General features: G+C 40.1%; 1 protein-coding gene across 3 annotated transcripts; it reads left to right on the top strand.

Moving 5' to 3' along the window:
• The first annotated feature begins 219 nt into the window (after nt 1–219).
• On the top strand, nt 220–18,951 carry sash1b (SAM and SH3 domain containing 1b). Of its 3 annotated transcripts, none has more exons than XM_078277628.1 (18): nt 220–335; nt 3,108–3,236; nt 3,861–3,911; nt 4,469–4,518; nt 6,579–6,619; nt 7,282–7,368; nt 7,537–7,649; nt 8,028–8,129; nt 9,308–9,443; nt 10,261–10,661; nt 11,875–11,949; nt 12,049–12,189; nt 12,313–12,445; nt 12,745–12,914; nt 14,157–14,363; nt 15,064–15,223; nt 16,099–16,230; nt 17,554–18,951. In XM_078277628.1, exons 2-18 carry the CDS (start codon nt 3,192–3,194, stop codon nt 18,342–18,344), a joined length of 2,835 nt encoding a protein of 944 aa, XP_078133754.1. In that variant the 5' UTR covers nt 220–335; nt 3,108–3,191; the 3' UTR covers nt 18,345–18,951. The 3 variants fall into 3 exon arrangements, with proteins under 3 accessions (XP_078133754.1, XP_078133755.1, XP_078133757.1); XM_078277629.1 differs by having other exon boundaries at nt 221–335; nt 15,064–15,214; XM_078277631.1 differs by lacking the exons at nt 220–335; nt 3,108–3,236; nt 3,861–3,911; nt 4,469–4,518 and adding an exon at nt 6,164–6,503.
• The last annotated feature ends 200 nt before the right edge of the window (nt 18,952–19,151 follow it).

The raw sequence follows: 19,151 nt of genomic DNA, 5'->3' as shown, positions 1-19,151 counted from the left end.
GACATGCAGGCATACTCTCACACACTGCGAGGTGGTGGTTTATTTGAACATGTGAGTCAACCAGTCCCTGTAGGCCACAGCTGGAGAGAGTAGAGCGCCCCACCCAGCAGCAACAGCGTCACATGTGGTTGCAACTCCCCCAACCTCCCCTCAACCAAACTCCCTCTGATTTATGCGTGCCGGACACCCCTCCCCTTCACTGCAGGATGTATTGTCCTCCACTCACTGAACTGAGTTCACTTTCAAAACGGTGCCTTTCCCTTACAGCTGTGTGGTGGAACTGAAGAGCAACTAGTGCTGGGTAGATACTGTTGGCAGCCAGATGCCTGTTTGTGGTGAGTGTATTTTTGTGTTTGTACTGGAATGTGGCCCTATGGTTAGAGCTGGTAGCTTCCTGTAGATTAATTGGGGAAAAATTCAATGTACAGTACATAGCATTGTTTCAAAAGACAACTTACTGCTGTGTGTGCATCTTTCCCTGTTTGCTCAGTCGGTTAATAGAGACTTTCATCTAGTAGAAAAAGCTTAAACAAGTCAGTGCTTGTTCTCGTGCTTGTTCTTTTGAAACATCCCTCAATACCCTGTTTAAGACCTCAATAGTCTATTATAGTCAGTGATGTTTAGGACATGGCACCCTCTGATGAGGATTTCTAGTCTTTTTTTTGGCATTCACATTTTTATTGCATTTTTATTGAAACAGAGTCAAGAAAAACTGTGATGTCACTAAATAAAAAAACAGGAGTGATAACACATGAGCAGAAGAAACGGAAACAAAAAGAACAAACAAATAGAAATACATACACAGGGTAAGCATAGGTCTAACTCATCACCATACTACCTTTCTAGAGTCATTTATTTAACATGGGATACATCTTTTTCAAAAGAAGTACGTCAATTTGGATGTAAACAACACACTTTTCAGTCAGTTGTGTTTTACTAAGCCTAAAATGGAGTTTACTTAACTTATCAAAGTTATCAATCATAGAAAATGATGCGTTATGGTCTTGTTAAAATGCCCTGATACTCTTGGTTTTGACTTATGTAGCAAGACTGTATTTTAACATCTCTGTCTCAAAGCATGATAAATTGATAGTTTATTATGAAGTTATTTGCTGATACTTTGTGACCAGGTCTGCTTGCCTGAAAGGGTGAGACAAGACAGAGGAACTGTAAAAACACTCATTAGACACTCTGGGCCCTGGGGGCACGTGGATCTTTTGTCTGCCTATGAGATGCTCAGAGCCTGAGAAATGTGACACCACACTCTCCTTTTCAAGCCTTTGTGGTTGATGTCTCATGCTGCAGTTTTGGCTCAGAGACCATTAATTAGGAAACGGAGAGAATTGTAAAGCACACCGGAATATTTTCCTCTAAACTCCCATTTTGTAAGAATTGTCGGCATGAGAATGGAACTGTTTACATTCATCTGTAACGGGGATGTATACACACCGTTTCTTATAAGCACTCAGGGCGATGCAATATCATGTGGCTGTGTGTGTGTCACAATAAGGCTGTTTATGTGGCTCAGTGGCAGTCTGAGGCAGAAGAGCGACTGCAGCCAGGCACAGTGCCTCAGCCTCGCTTCTTGACTGTATGAAAAGCAGCCAGATTTTCATGCCATTTCGACCCGGGGGCATGTCATTTACCAAATGAATGGCTCTTTTTTTCTGGACAGTTGAGCCAGTCACACTCTGTCATGCCACGAGACAAGTGAGCCCACAGTATTACTTTTCACTGCAGAGGACCGTTTTCAGCGTTTGCATACCTTCAGGGTATGGCATGGGTGAAGCTTAATAATAATAATAACCATGCGTGAAACTGTTTAAGGACGTAGTGGATGACTATTATCAGACACAGCTTGTAGTCGTCTGCCCAGTCTTAACTCATGACTAGGTGTGATGAGGAACTATCTTCTCACATGTTGTCTTTTTATATTTTATTTGTCATATTATCTTTAGTTATTTGTATAAGTCATGAATGTGTCAAGCTGTCTCACTGCTCTGCACTAAATGCATGACAGAAGTTGTTATTCATTCACACAGCAGCAGAACATACTAATAACAGGTGTAACCATACTCTAATCATCACATATATTGTTTTTTTTTTTTTTTTAAAGAAGAGAATGTTCTGAACATGCAGCATCAGCTGAAAACCCAAACATTTTGCATGTCACTCTGAACAATTGGTCTACTATGCTGATATCACACGAAATTCAGGCAGCATTTTGTTTTCCTCCCAAAAAACATTTTGCTAATTAAAATGTGTTGCAATTGAATATAATTCTTATCATTACACAGGCTTCTGTACTTTATTTAGACAGTCAACAAAGTATAATCAGCAAAGTTATTAGGTGCTTAGGTTGCTCCTGTCAATAAATACTTGAATTGGTCTTCAGAGAAATAGACCAAATAAACCAATGTGTCTGACAGTTTGAGTTCTGTGGTTTAAAATGCCTCTTTATTTTAATCGGGTTAATCCCCTGACAAGGAAACCAGCCCCGAGTGTTGATTGTGGTCCCAAAGGTCACTAGGTCTGAAAACTCAGCAAAAAAAATCTCTGAAATTATTTATTCTTCCCACGTATAAAAAAAAAAAGAGGAACATTATTCCAGGTAGCATAATTGTAGGAAACTAAAAGGGGTTACATCCCGGAGGTTTTGCTCTGTGTCAGGACAAAGAATCATCCGACTGTGACTTCTTATGATTTACGGTAGACTGAACCGTGGCCTCTTGAGTCGTCCTGATGAATTGTTAGAGAGCGGAGTGAAAGAGTCATAGCTGCGTCAGTCGGGGGGGTCAGGGCTCAGGAGGTGGAAGGGGTCGCTGGGCAGGAAGACAGCAGGCTGGTGAAGACAGAGGCAACATCACAGCTGGATGTCTCAGATACTTTTACACTCCTGGTGCTTTATCTCTGTGTTTCCTGGCTGTTTGTTTTGCTGGTGACTGTAATAAAGCTTACAACAATGGCTTTAATCATGACCGTGGTCAGTGTTTACAGTGTTTGCCTGCTGTTTGGCATCTCGCTGAACCTCTGCGGGGTGTCCTTTTCCTTTTCTGGTCTGTGGTCAAATCTGTGTCAGTACTTGAATGCCTCTTTATCTCTTTCAGGATGGCTCGGTGGGGAACCTTGATGACCTGGCTCAGGAGTATTCTCAGTATTACGGAACCTCCCTCAGTGACGTGTGTGAAAGGATGGAGGAGCTACGGAAACGTAAAGTAGTGCAAGATGTAGAGATGGTAAACAGTCTTATCAGTCTTTTTCTTATCAGTTAAGACCTTGGCTCATCAAAAAAAACAAAAAACAATCTGATATCTCAGCATTAAATTATTGGGGGGGGGGTTTCTTTTGTTGTCTTTTAAGTTCAGTTTCCCATTGTGAGAGTTAGATGAGAAGATTGACACAAGTTTAGCATAAAAGACTGAAACGGGACAACACCGCTAGCCTAGCTCTGTCAGAACAGAAGGTGACCAAATCTGCTTACCGGCACCTCAAAAACTCACGAATGAACATGTTATATCTCATTTGTTTAGCCAGGGTATTCTCTCATTTAAGTCTCGAGAAAGTGACTGTTAATGTTCTCTAGTTGTGTTTTGACGATTTTCTTTTACCCTTATATATCATATAATCTGCCTCTGGAGTACGGATGAAAACATGCCGTTTTGTCACATTTATTGACGTTCTAAATAAAAGTTACATTTGAATAGCTTATGAAATACAGATATGTTCAACCACCTAGTTGTTGGTAGTGCAGCAATTGCAGAGGACAAAAAACTGTTTACTGGTGTTATACCATAATGTGGGTTGGCCGATTTCTATTTCTGCATTATGATGACACTATAATTTACTCCTCTGTATTTCAGGGAACAGTTGACTCAGTGGCCACATCACTGCAGCTCCGCTCTCAGATCCAGGTGAGTGTCCAGCTCTTGAGTGTGTCAGTCCCCCAGAGAAGGCAACTTCCTCCCATGTGCGTCAGCAGACGGGCTGATAAGAGGCCATGGAATTGCCTCGTCTTGATTATCCTGAGCAAAACCAAAATGTTAGACTAAAAAGTAACATTGGACTGACTGTGATGCAGAGAGCTGGCCCTGAGACGGTCTTTGAATGTTAGGGAATAGATCCTGAAATATGGTCAAATGTGACGAGTAGAGGGGCATACAGTATGTGGGTTTTGTTGCCACCACATTACAAGATCTGTATTTCAAAAGTGCAACAAATTACAAATAAATAAATACCTGAAATTCCTCTTTTGTTACTCCTCAAATGCAGTCTTAAAAAGCTAGTTTGTCTGCTACTTTTTTTTTTTTTTTTTTACTTTCCTATAAAGGAAAATGCCATCCTCTTAAATTACCTGTTGCTCCAAAAATTAAACTATAACTCAAAATTTGACCTTTAAAAACATAGTTCAGTAAGTTGAAGCCTTGCCACTGTATGTATTTAAACTGACACTTTTTTCCTTCTCCCTAAGGAATCCCTTGGACTCAGCACTACCACGTCCACCCCAGAGACTGAGAGAAGGTAAAAGAGAAATTCCTAATTATAATTTCTGTTTTAAAGAAAGTTGAAAATCCACCAGAAAGGCTTGGCATCCTTGACTAGGGGAGGATCTGGGGTGAAGCCTCAGTAAGAACAGGACATGTGATTCAAGGGAAGAATTTTAAGCACCAGTAAATTCTTTAATAGATAATAATAACTATGGCTGGAACTATTATTGTATCCGGATAATGTGTAGTGTTGTGGCTTAACAGACTACCCTATTATCATTTATTATAATATAAGTCGTATCACTTTTGGAAGCTGAACTGCGATTTCTCTTCCTGTATTATCTCTTTGTCAGCCTGTGGACACAAGCCTTTCCTTCGTTTCCTGGTGCCCTCCAGTCACATTTATGAAGCATTTCTGTGTCACCTATAAACTTCCTTCCTTCCCTCCATTGTTTCTTTTTGAGGTATTTCAAAGATTAGTCATATTTTGTCTAAAGCTGGAGATGATGAATTGGGTGATGACTAATGATAAAGCAACATATGGATTTGATCAATCTTGTTAAAGAGACAGGACCTTGAAAATTGAGCAAAATCCACATTTTGTAAGGATTTTATTATAGCAAGGAACAGGCCTGTGTTATTGAGAATACTGGACAGAAACCCAGGATTCACAGGAAATCCACACTGCCCACTAGTGGGACAAGTATAATGATGCTGGAGGAAGCTGATAGCTATCAGTTATCAGTAACACATTTTAATGACTAATACTATTATTTCTACACTAAGTTTTTGAGCACTTATTTTTTCATCAATATCTGATAAGGTTTAGTTAGTCCTTCTGTGTATTGTCCTTTTGATTCCCCATTAAATCAAGAGTTTTTTTTATTATAGGAAAGTGTTCTTGTTATCACTGTGCATTTGGTGTCTTACTGTAATGTCATTATTTACTGTGGTAAATGGGAGCATGTGAAGCTTGTTACTATGATTAACAGCTACACAAATAACACATTTCGTTTGAAGTTATCCATTTTCATGCCAAAATATTTCACATTTTTGTGTCTCCCACGTTCTGTAGATTTACTGTAGAATTTAGCTGGGGAAAACTGTGTTGATGTCTCACTCTATAACCCTGAATAGAGTTTGAACACCGTGGTGTACTGTGTGGATTGGTATATATACAAAAAAGAAAAATCTTTTTTTTTTGACAACCAATACAGATATTTTTTACACTTCATGTTTTACACTTGATTTTATTTGGCAATGTTCAAGATTTGATCATGCAAACAAAATATTCAGTGTATAGGTTAGAGACAGTGACTAGGTCTTTACTGAAAACCAGAGTAAGAACATTTTCTAGGTGGATAAACCGCTGCTTAAGACAAGGTGACAAACCACATCTTTTCAGTGTCAGTAAAAATCAAATCCAAGCGTTAGAATTAGGATATGATAGTTATTTAACCAAACATGAACAGTATATATTATAATAAATTTACAAAACAGAAAAGACAGGTCTGATCTACAAACTCCTATCCTGATCCAACACCACCATCAAGTGTCAACAGAGAGAGGGAGGGAGGGAGGGAGAGAGAGAGAGAGAGAGAGAGAGGGGGGAGGGAGAGAGAGAGAGAGAGAGAGCTGTACACAACAAGCAGCTCAGAGAGATGAAGAGATAGAGACAGAGAGAGAAAGAGGGAGGGTGAAAGTGTGCGGGGAATGCAGAGGTCACGTTAGCGCTGCTGCTGTAAAACCCTGAGTGGACATGAAAAAGGATCTATTGTTCCTGCGATGGCCGTAGAGCACTGACCTCTGATCATCAGCCAAGAGCAGCCAGTCTTTTTCATCTGTTTTGACTACTTTGATTTCCCTTCACTAAGATGCTAGTGTCATGAAGGATAGTGCGCTTCTGTGAGTTTTTCTTTATTTTTTAATTTTTTAAATCTGACGCAAGAGGATAGAAAAACATGTTAATTGAGATGGTGGGATAGCAGGAAAAATGAAGAAAATGACTTTGGAAAACAGGTACTGGTCTATTCAGGGCTTTTACTCTCTATTTGAACTCTTCAAATGAAGTAAATATTTTTGCTTGATTTCCAGGTTTCCTGTGCACAAATCTAGCTCTGATGACGGATCAGGAGGTAAGTTGAAATTGTATATTAGGGCTGCAACTAACGATTATTTTCATAGTCGATTAATCTGTCGATTATTTTCTCGATTAATCGATTAGTTGTTTGATCTATAAAAATGTCAAAACATGGTGAAAAATGTTTCCCAAAGCCTAAGAGGACATCCTCAAATGTCTTGTTTTGTCCAAAACTCAAAGATATTCAGTTTACTGTCACAAAGGAGAGAAGAAACTAGAAGATATTCACATTTAACAAGCTGGAATCAGAGAAATCTTATTTTTTTTATAAAAAAAATGGCTCAGACAATTAATCGATTATCAAAATAGTTGGCGATTAATTTAATAGTTGACAACTAATGGATTCATCGTTGCACCTCTATTGTATATAAATCTTAATTACATGCATCAAATACTTAATGCTTCATTGTACTGTAAGTACATTCTGATTGATTTTCACAGCCATTTTAAACAGAAAATTGCCTTTATGTTTGTATTATGAGACTATTGTAATTTTGGGCATAACCTAATACTTTGTTTGGAAATTCAGTGCAATTGCTGGGGTTATTGTTTACCTACAGTTTGGATATTTCTGTTTACTTTTGTTGTGATGCCCGTTTTTTAGATCTTTTTTCTTCTTCTCTGCACTAAATTAAACTGAGTCGTTGTACTGTATAGGAAAATGGGACGGAAAGAGAAAGAGCAAGTCTATTTGGCAGAGTTTTCGAAAGTCACAGAAAGGAGTGTTGCGTCAGATTTCAAAAGGTATGTAAAGTCAATAACACGATAAAGGAAATGATCCATGTAGGAGTACTCAATGACACATGCACATCTTTTTGTTATTTGACACTCAGGATGTATTTTAATAAAAGGCCTACTTAAAGCACTCAGTTGTGTTTAGTTCTGTCAGCTGACATCTCTTTTACTTGACAGGTGATGACGTTGGTTTTGTGGCCAGTGAAATCACCATGAGTGACGAAGAGCGTATCCAGCTGATGATGATGGTGAAGGAGAATATGATCTCTATAGAGGAAGCCCTGGCACGGGTATGATCTCATGCATCCCAAAGTTCTCCACTTTACTGACGTGAAAGTTGCAGCTGCTGTGTTTTTCTCATTTTGCTCAACGTTAAGAGTTTGTTTGATTGAACAGATTGCAAAATGGTTGATCAAGTTGCAAAATCAGTGGGCAAATCTGAATGCATTAAAAAAAAAAAACTGAAAGTGATCTTTCGAGTCAATTGTTGCCTGACAAAGTTAACAGCATTTTCATCTTCGTGAAAGAAATAACATTCTGATGTAGGCATGTGGTCACAACATGGTTTTATCCCCCCTTTGTGTGTGCCAGCTGTTCAAGGGTAAATAACTTATCAGCTGGTTCTCTAGCTCTGCAGCATGTGCTAACAGGGTCATCTTTTCCCACAGTTGAAGGAGTTTGAAGTACAAAACAGACAGACGTGCAGGTCCGATCCCATAGAGTGGACCGATCCCTCCAGTCCCACCACAAATGAGTCATTCAACTGCAACGTAAGTCTCTAAGCTCCCAGTCTGAGGGCATCTTAGTGGATTTATAATGCTGAATCACACCTTCAGGCAGTGTGTTGTGCATGAGGGCCTCTGATCTACCAGTGCCAAGGCTGCTGAGCTGTTGACAGCGCCTCTCTCTTTCCCTCTGTCCCTGTCCTGGCGATGAACCGGGGCCCCACTAAAGCCCTTCAGCTCAGGGCCCTCTCCCAACTGCAGGGTACTGGGCGGACTTCTATTCATCCCTGTCAAAGCGCTAACCCCCTATTGTGCTGTAGTGAGCGGCTGGATTCAGCACAGGGCCCTGTTATGCAGGCCACAGCTCTTTTATGCATGGGTGGGGTGATTAGGGGGTTCAGGGCACATTTTTCAGATTCATCTGGATGGCCTGACTATTTATCTTTGCTGTGTGTGTGTGTGCGTGTGTGCGTGCGTGTGCGTGTGTGTGTGTGTGTGTGTGTGTGTACACACTTCTCTTTCTGTGTATGATGGTTGGACGTCTGTCACACCCTTCTCTGTTGTTTCTTTGTTAATGTTACCGCATCTCTACTTGCATTAAATTGCTGTTGTGTATTTAAACCTGCTAATCTGCTTTCATTTTGTCTTTTGACATCTATTCTGGGATGTGCATGCTCGTGTTTTGGTCAGCAGATGAAACCTCAACATCTGTGTCAAGAGTCTTCTAATGTACAACTGACTTTTTCACTAACCATCAATTCATATTGTGGTTAAGGTGATTTCCAAGCAGCTAGCTTTTATTTTTCCCCTGAATAGAAAGCCTTTTTCTTGTGTGTGCTGTGACGCAGAGCATATGGGACAGCTGTATACATGGGCTTCAGTGTCTTCACTGTGGTTTCCTACCACATATTTATATTAAGCTCCAAGTCGTTTCTACAGAAGGCTCAGCAGGTTTCTGCAGCAGCATCTGCAGCATGTACACAGCTTAAATACTTTTTTTTTATTTCATACAAGTGGTGAACAATTGTTAAAACGTACCTTGTAATGTGTGAGCTCACACACTACATCTGAGTATAAAGACAGTGAAAGTGATATCTCCTTTCATATCCAAAATATTTGGCCTTGCAACTGGTACCAATCTGCTGTAAACAGACCCATAGTCTTATTTTACCGTAACTGCAAAGCTCTGTGGTAAGATGAAATGTTTTGGTCCCTCCCATCAGCTGCCTTGTGACCTGTCAGACAACGAACAAGAGGAATCTGTGACATTCAGGAGACTCCATAAACTGGTCAACTCAACCCGGAAGGTGAAGAAGAAACTGATCAGAATTGACGAGTCAAAGAGGCCTGGAACAGATGGTACTAAAACCACTATCCGACTTTATCTCATAAAGCCCAATTGTCTACCTTTTCACTGTCCCACAATTCCATTCTCTAACACAATTGGATGAAAAGTGTTAGAGAAGTTGCCTTTTTAATTCAAGTAAAATGTATGTTTCTGTATGTGCAGCCAAGTTTTAAAAACCAGTAGGTGTTTACAGCAAGATTATACTGTGTAGTAAGAGGAAATGGAACACCTCAATGCTGAATGTGACTAGAGAGAGAGAGTCTAGAGACAATATCAGTAATTGTGCTCAGTCTAATTACTGTTTGACTAAGAATATGTGCCGCAATAACGGTATTTAACGTCAGTTTTCTCTAGTTGTGTAGGCTTTGTGAATAAATGTTTTGAAGAATATGTTATTTCTTTGTTTTCCAACATGTTTTTTCAGCACATATGACAGTTGGCATGCTGGGAATGCCCCTAAAACAGCTTGTAGACTATGGAACACTGCAATACATCATAAAAAAAACAAAAACATTCAAGTGTTGTCCCCAGTTGAATTGGCAGCATGTGCATCATCATTCCATTCAATGATCTCTGAAAGCTCAAAGATCATTTTCACCTTTTTATACGAAGAATTATTTAACAGACAAAAACCATTGTTAATTCATCAAAGATTTTAGTGAACTGATCTGCAGTGGATATCATGTCTAGCTGATTTCCGATATTTTATAAAAATCCAACCGTATTTGTAGAAAAATCTTAAACTTGAGGATTTCATTACATTTTACTTAATTTTGTTGAGATTGTCTTGTGTTTTACCTTCTCCGTTCCCCTCCTTTTACCCGCCAGAGAGCCTAATGACAGATGGTCTTCCTTTTGAAGATGCCAGCACCTCCCTGTACTCAGGTGTGCAGAAGAAACTTGCCGTTTGCCCCGTGGACTCCCTGGCTTCGGCTCTGCAGGAACAGCTCACATACGACAGGGACTCCAACAGCCTGACCACCTCCCCCTCCTCCAGCAGCCTGGACACCTGCAGCAGCCAGAAAATATTCCGGCCCTTCAGCAAGTCTAGTGAAAGCCCGATTCATCAGGAGACGAGTGTAGCGGGGGAGGTGAGGGAGGCAGGTGAAGGCAGTGGCTCTTCCTTTTCTGAGATGGAGGGTTGCAATGATGAGGAACCCAAAATCGCTCGCTCAGTGACTGATGGAGAGCTCCGTAACCGGATCCTCAGCCCGCTCAGCCATCATGGGGTGAGTACATAGGAGAGATTGTTGAGAGATTGTTGAGATTGTTATTTGGCAAGTGGAGCATTTCTAAGGCTACTGTTCAGAATTAAAGGTCCCATGACATGATGCTCTTTGGATGCTTTCATATAGACCTTAGTGGTCCCCTAATACTGTATCTGAAGTCTCTTTTATATAGGCCTTAGTGGTCCCCTAATACTGTATCTGAAGTCTCTTTTATATAGGCCTTAGTGGTCCCCTAATACTGTATCTGAAGTCTCTTTTATATAGGCCTTAGTGGTCCCCTAATACTGTATCTGAAGTCTCTTTCCCAAAATTCAATTGTGGCCTTGACCAACTGCCACTTTGCTTGTTTTCAAGCCATGATGTCTCTCTCTTTCTCATGGGTGGGCCAAATTCTCTGGGCTGGCAAAGCAGAGAAAGGGGAGGTAACCTTGCTCCTTATGACATCATAAGGAGGAGATTCCAGATTGGCCCATCTGAGCTTTCATTTTCTCAAAGGCAGAGCAGGATACCCAGGGCTCAGTTTACACCTATCGCCATTTCTAGCCACTGGGGGACCATAGGCAGGCTGGGGGAACTCACATTAATGTTAAAAAACCTCATAAAGTGAAATTTTCATGCCATGGGACCTTTAATATATTCTAGACACAGCCTGCAATCGTCACATCGTTCGAAAACAAACTGATATCATCAGCATTATGCAAGTCGCCCTGCATGCACTATTCTAGCAACTGTTCTGATGCCCATTAAATATAAATGTAGTCTTGTTAAGTTTCACAAATCCGTTGTTGGTTCTGAGAAAATATTTGTATTTGCCCATCATAGGATCTGTGGTGACCTGACCTGCTTATGAGGAACTTATATGCCCCATGTTGCATCTTTAAAAAAATAAAGGGCGCCCGGATAGCGCAGTTGGTAGAGCGGGCGCACATATATAGAGGTTTACTCCTCGGCGCAGCGGGCATGTGTTCGACTCCGACCTGCGGCCCTTTGCTGCATGTCATTCCCCCTCTCGCTCCCCTTTCATTTCTTCAGCTGTCCTATCAATAAAGGCCTAAAAATGCCCAAAAAATAATCTTAAAAAAAAAGAAGGAAAAAGGCTACAATTTAGAGAAAATTGAATGCATGCTCTAAAAACTCATTGTACTCTGCAAGGAAACCACTAACATCACCTACATCCCTGCATCTCTGTTTTGTTTTTTTGTTTTTTTCACAGAGAGCTTGTAGCTTTGGAGGATTTGACCTGACCAACCGCTCATTGCACGCCTTCATCTCTAACAACGATAACCCTGTACGTAACTGTCATTCTTCCTGAATATCTTTATAAACTGAATTAAAATAAATAGTTTGTTTATCCGCCTTTTTTCTGCTTTTTGTGTATGTAAATTAGAGTAACGACGGAGACGGTGTCAGAGATCCCATTAAATCTCCATCAACATCTCGTATCTCCCTGGGCAAAAAAGTCAAGTCTGTGAGAGAAACTATGAAAAAACACATATCCAAGAGATACCACTGTTCTCTCTCTGAACAGGTATGTGCTGTCGGGAGAGTTCACTACAGTACAGAAGCATCCATCAGTGTTACTGTTGGAGATTGTCCGTATAGGTAATGTTTTAAAGCATAGGTAATAATGTTTTTTTTCTCTGTGTCTTAGTTAAGCCCAGAGCGCATATCCAGCTGCCCTAACTCGCCTCAGACAGACTCTGACTCTTTGGAGAAACCCAAACTGAAGCCAGGAGGGTCTGTGGAAAGCCTGAGGAGTTCCCTCAGCGGACAGAGTTCCATGAGTAAGTCTGTGTGTTTACAGTATATATGTGCCAGATCTGGGTGTACTGCAAATAATTCTCAGTGTTTGTTTTCACTTGACCTCAGAACACCAGATGTGTGGTGTTTATCAGAGAAGTGTTTCAAGGACATTAAATGGCTTTTGAGATAGTCTAAACACTTGGTCTGTGTGGATAACTGTGTAACATCTGGCACTTCAGTCACATTAAAAGACGTATAAAAAATATTTTTCAGATGCTAACAGACCCTTGCAGTCTTGTGGTCTTGAAGTGGCTCTATTGTCTCCTTGTGGTTTGTGTAGGTGGTCAGACTGTGGGCACCACTGACTCCTCCAACAGCAACAGAGAGAGTGTGAAGTCTGAGGACGGGGAGGAGGATGAGCTGCCCTACCGCGGACCCTTCTGTGGACGCGCTCTAGTTCACACGGACTTCACCCCCAGTCCCTACGACACAGACTCCCTCAAACTTAAGGTATGACAATGTTGTTGATCCAGTAAATTAGACAATAGAAAGATAGATAGATATATATATATTCAATTCAATTTTATTTATAGTATCCAATCATAACAAGAGTTATCTCGAGACACTTTACAGATAGAGTAGGTCTAGACCACACTCTATAATTTATAAAGTCCCAACAATTCTAGTAATTCCCCCAGGAGCAAGCATTTAGTGCAACAGTGGCGAGGAAAAACTCCCTTTTAGGAAGAAACCTCGGCCAGACCCAGGCTCTTGGTAGGCGATGTCTGACGGTGCCGGTTGGGGATGTGATGAACAGTGGTAGTAATAGTCACAATAAAGATAATGGAACAGTGACTAGAAAATGGTAGTCGTAGTAGTTCATGTCATAGCAGGGCACTGCAGGGCGTTACAGTATGTAGCGTGGTACAGCAGGGCATGGCTGGATGTAGCAGGTTCTGCAGAACGCAGCAGGGCACCGTAGAGCATAGCAGGGTGTAGTGAAGCAGGACCACGGCGACAGCTGCAACCGAGATCTTGGTGCCATCCTAATCCAACGAAATATGCTGGGAAAAAGAAACATAAGGACTCCGGGGAGTAAACTCCCCAGAGCTAGGTTAGTAACAAGCATTTCTGGATCTCCTCACTCCCTAACTATACGCTTTATCAAAGAGGAGGGTTTTCAGTTTATTCTTAAATGTGGTGACAGTGTCTGCCCCCCGAATCCAGACTGGGAGCTGGTTCCACAGGAGAGGAGCCTGGTAGCTGAAGGCTCTGGCTCTCATCCTACTTTTAGAGACTCTAAGAACCACAAGTAGCTCTAAATTTTGCAAGCGTAGTGCTCTAGTAGGGCAATATATATTAGCTCTAGTAGGGCTATATATATATATATATATATATATATATATATGTATGTATATATATATATATATATATATATATATATATATATATATATATATATATATATATATATATATATATATATATATGTATGTGTATATGTATGTATATGTGTATGTATATATATGTATATGTGTATGTATATATATATATATATGTATATATATATATATATATATATATATATATATATATATATATATATATATATATATATATATATGTGTGTGTATATATATATGTATGAAGTAAACAGTGTGCAACATAATAGTGCAATATTGTAATGTGTGAGGGGTAATGCATAGAGATGAGCTGATATCCTCTAAAGATTCCATTGGTCTGGTCTTGCAGAGTGGAGACGTCATCGATGTGATTAGTAAGCCTCCGATGGGTACATGGATGGGGATGCTCAACGGTAAAGTTGGAACCTTCAAGTTCATTTATGTAGATGTCCTGAATGAAGAGGTGGTGAAGCCCAAAAAGACGCGCAGGAGGAGGAAGGCCCGGCAACCCAAACCCACCTCTGTAGAGGAGCTCCTTGATCGCATCAACCTCAAAGTAATAAACTTACTACATTATCAAAATCTGTCACACACACACAGGTGGAGGGATTTCAAATGATACAAAGGCATAACGTTGACTTGTAAACAAAACCAGCACTGGGATTTTCCGTATACGTCAAATGTATGAATTTTAGATGGGTTAAAGGTGGTTCTAGCTGTATTTAAAGAAACATTTAGGAAAACGTATTCAATTTCTTGCCAAGAGTTAGATGAGAAGATCCATACCACTCTGTCTGTATTTCCAAATATCAAGCTCAAACCAGGAGACGGTTAGCTAAGCATATAGGCTGGAAACAAAGGGGAACTAAGGCTATCCTTGCGCTGTAAGACAAAATCCACAGACTCAACAGTTTCTTGACCAGGCGCTAAGCTAATCATCTGCTGGCTCTAGCCTCATATTTACTATCCAGACATGCTACTGGTATTGTTCTTCTCATCTAACTTTCAACACAAAAGTATATGTCCCAAAATGTCAAACTGTTCCTTTTCAACATTTGCAGTTTGACAAATTGGAGAAACCTACCGAATGCTGAATCTTTGAGTTACAACAAGATGTAGAAACTTGTACTATAACATGCTTACTTCTCATCTACAGGTCAAAATACTGTTTGCAGTTCTAAAATTGTGCATGGTCAAATTAATTTCTTCCATAGATTTGTATTGATATGTGTGTGCATCATCCATCCTCTCCACAGGAGCATCTCCCCACCTTCCTTTTTAACGGCTATGAGGATCTGGACACATTCAAACTGCTAGAGGAGGAGGACCTGGACGAGCTGAACATCAGAGACCCCCAGCACAGAGCTGTGCTGCTCACCGCTGTGGAGCTGCTGCAGGAGTATGATGGTGGGTCAGGTAATCCACAGGCTGTTATATCTCACCTGAGCACTACACAAGGAACACACAAATGTAGTCGAGGACGGGTCAAAGAGACATATTTGTCAAATTTACTAATATTTATACAAGGTTGAGATGTTGAAGGATACAAAGGGTTGAATTCTCCTTTATGATAAAATAACCATCACTTAAGGAAAAGGATAGATTACAGACAATCATGCAAAGAGGGCCACTTAGAGGTTACTATAAATATACTGTATATGTCTGTGATATACAGTATCTATGAAGGTTAGTTTCAACTTGTTACTGCTGTTTTTGTGTCAGTGCAGCTGATTTTGAAACTCCTTCCCCTACTATCACGAATAATGTCACAGTTGGGATGTCTTGATTGAATTATTTCCAGTCCACAATTTAAAAGAATCTGTCCGTTTGTGGGTGCTATCTCCAAAAGCAATCCATGTATAGACACATGCAAAGTTCCCTAGCAGTTACCTGAGATTAGAATTGGGCTATATGAAGAAAATCAAATATCACTATATTTTTGACCAAATACCTCAATATTGATATTTCAGCAATATTGTAGGGTTGACTATTGGTGCTTTCACAAAATAGTTACACAATGAGATTTTTGATAAATAATCATTGGTATTGGGGATATAATGACTAAGCGGGTAAAGGCAAATAATAGAACATCTGAAACAGTCTGCTAAGTTCAGAAAATTACATCGCTTTACTGTGATGTAACCTTTAAAACACTTGTCATATTAATATATCCAAAATGTAAGATTATATCTAGCCTCATATATTGATATAATGTTAATCTATTGCCCAGCCCTACTTGAGATCATAAGATGTGACTGTCTGCCCCCTGTTGGTGGTGTTGTGCATTGCAGGAAGCAGCGACCCGGAGCGAGGCAGTCAGTCTGGAGGCTCACAGGAGAAGCTGCTCCTGGACAGGCGTGGACTCACGGGAGACTCCCCGCGAGACTCGGGCTGCTACGAGAGTTCCGAGAACCTGGAGAACGGTAATGACAGCCTGAGTCGCCTGTGAACACTGTCCTTCTGCCCTCTTCTGCCTCATCCTTCACTAGAAAGACTTGTGTGGTCTTCAGTCCTTCTTGATGCTCGAGCATTCCAAGCCACCAAATTCAGTTTTCATGCTCTTCTGAAAAGACTCTATCGTCACTATTACTTCTGGTGCTTTTTTTTTTTTCAAGCATCTTCTTCTTCAAGTCATACTTTCTTCTTTTTCTGCATCATTGAATCCAACTCTTTTGCAGTCACTTTTTTTCGTCTGTTAAGGGCTTTTGAGAACTGACATTGCCTTTCTTTACAAGCATTACAGTATCTGTATGATATTCAAAATGGAATAACACAAGTTTCTCTGTTATTATGGGACTAGAAAGTTCACTTACTTCATGTTAAACTGACCTAAAGACATTTTTCACACCCTTGAACAAACTATATGTGGAGCAGCTTGCATGTCTACTCACAAATAGATCTGCAGTTGTGAGTTGTGTGGTGGTTTTTGCATTTGCTGGATGGTGACTGTTGAACCGACGTGTGACAAGATTTACGTAGTTAAAAAAAAAAATCTTTCTCAGTAATTGCGGTACATTTTTACGGCGAATGCTTGCTTTATTCATAGCTACATCATTCTTATTGTGTATTTGGTTTGGCTTAAGTCTAAAAATTGTCAAAATGTGAAGAGTTGTGCTTACTGTAAATGAGGGTTCTTGTGAACGTCAAAAGGTCCAGTGGTTAGAGAACGATGTCCGATCAGCCACACTTGTACAGTGTATTTCTCTCAAGATTTTGCTGTTTGTGTGTATATTTTTTTAGTACAGTAAAATATAATGTTGCACAATATTTTATTATGTGCCTAAAAAAACTGCATAATGCAGAAGAATTAAAATATTTACTAAATAGTAATTCTACTTGTTAAAATATGGCATTTTGTATAATTGTAAATGCACTAAAATGCAGACTTAGGACAACCTTTGAAATGGTTTAACACAGTTAAAGGTTGAAGTTAAACTCATTCTAACACTTCTGACAGAAATGTGGTAGGTCTGAAGTCTCAGCATTTTCTGAAGTGTGCTTCTGTCATGGTTGAGCGTGAGGAATAAATTGCTCCATGCTTTACCAGACTTGACGGCTTGCTTCCTTTCTTTCATTCATCATTCATTTGTTGCACACATTTAGATTTTGTTATGTTCTTTTCTTGGGCATCCTTTTCACAATGGCCACTCTTTTCCAACACTAAGCGCTCTGCTGTTGTTCTGTTTAAGTCAAATACATGTCACAGCATCTGCATGATCTGCACACACTTCACTTGTTTATTTCAGGAAGGGACAAAAAGACATCTTCGTCCATGAGCAGGTCCTCCTCCGGTTTTGAGTCAAGCCACCTCCCGTCCCCAGAGTACCCTGCCCTCCCCCAAACCCTGACCATCAGCTCTAATAAGACTTCACTCCAAAGTAAACCTGGATGCCGGTCATGTATCTCACCACCACTAAGGCCTAAGCACAGCTTAAGTCTCCTAAGCCCAGCAAAAGGTCATCTTCACAGTGGAACCATTGCTAGGAGCCGGAGCTGCATGGAGCTAAGAAGAAACCCAGCACCAGATCTGCCGAGGCGGAGCTTCTCCCTGACTGTCCTCCACAAAGAGCAGGAGAGAAAACTCATTGACCCTAAAAGCTGGAATTTAACCCCTAGCGTCAAGATAAAGACAAATCCTCAAAACCGTTGTGAGGTCATGTTTCCGTCCTCCCAATCTTCAACCGCATCATGTAATGCTGTCTGCAGCACTTTCGACACAGACACGGCAAATGTGTTTTCCCCGAAACAAGCAGCAACAACACAAATCACACACTTCCGCCTGCCACCCCCAGTCCCAGCAGAAAGGTCAAATAATAATTTATCTACACCTTCCTTATCAAAGCCCCACCCAAAGCATGTACTAACAGAGACTTCCTGCATGTACAACTACACAAACCAAATCTCTTCACGGGCTAATTCAGTTTCAGCCAATTCTGAAGCCTGCAGGCTGAAAATGCAAAGAAACAAGAAGAGATCCATAAACTCAGTAAATCTGGGTTCCCTTATACAAGAAAAGACTCCAGATGCAGGGTATTGATCTCAAAATGGAGCCACTTTCTGACAAGGTAATGGACTCAAAAGTACAGTTTACCCTACAGTTTATTTCAAAATCTTATTTCCAACAAAATGTCTAGAATATTCCAGTCGGATCTAGTTTGTAGAGGAGACTGCAACTGAGTCCAACAGTTACACAAGAAGCATCGACCGGCCGTTTATTTTGCATCAAACAAAGCCTTTGTTAATAAATGATTCATTGCTTGATTTACTGTAACTCAACATTTTCAAACTGTTTTAAGTGTAAATTAGTTGGATGGACTGTGTATATATACAGTATTTTGTGGGGAAAAAGTTGATATCCATGTAATTCAACTGCAAGAAGTGATAGCAATTAATGAAGCACTAGAAAATACTAGATATCATAATGTAATATCTATGGTTGATACAGTAAACTATCAGCAGTTTTAATGCACAGAGGTATAATTTACACAGTGATGACAGTTTAGCAATTTGTCGGTTGAACATTTGCATTCCACCCAGCATTTGTCTTAGATGTTAACATGAGCTGTTTATTTCACCTCAGTAAACTATGTACAGTATTTTCCTGTTCATTAATTTAAGTAATAAAGGTTTCTTTTATATATATATACATTGTGGAAATGCTAACAAGGCTTTTAATTCATGTTCTACTTACACATAATATAATGTTGGTATGTTTGAATTAAGTTCATCTCTCTGACAGCAGATTTCTTCACTCAAAGGCAATTTCATTTGCTTAGTAGGCAGTATTTATGACATTATTTCATTACCAGTCCCAATACGCCCCAACAATTGTTCATCAAAATGT

The sequence above is a fragment of the Sander vitreus genome, chromosome 20 (genome assembly GCF_031162955.1).
Source record: "Sander vitreus isolate 19-12246 chromosome 20, sanVit1, whole genome shotgun sequence".
Taxonomy (NCBI): domain Eukaryota; kingdom Metazoa; phylum Chordata; class Actinopteri; order Perciformes; family Percidae; genus Sander; species Sander vitreus.
The sequence above is the reverse complement of the archived record's forward strand: the minus strand, read 5'-3'. Positions and strand labels throughout refer to the sequence as shown.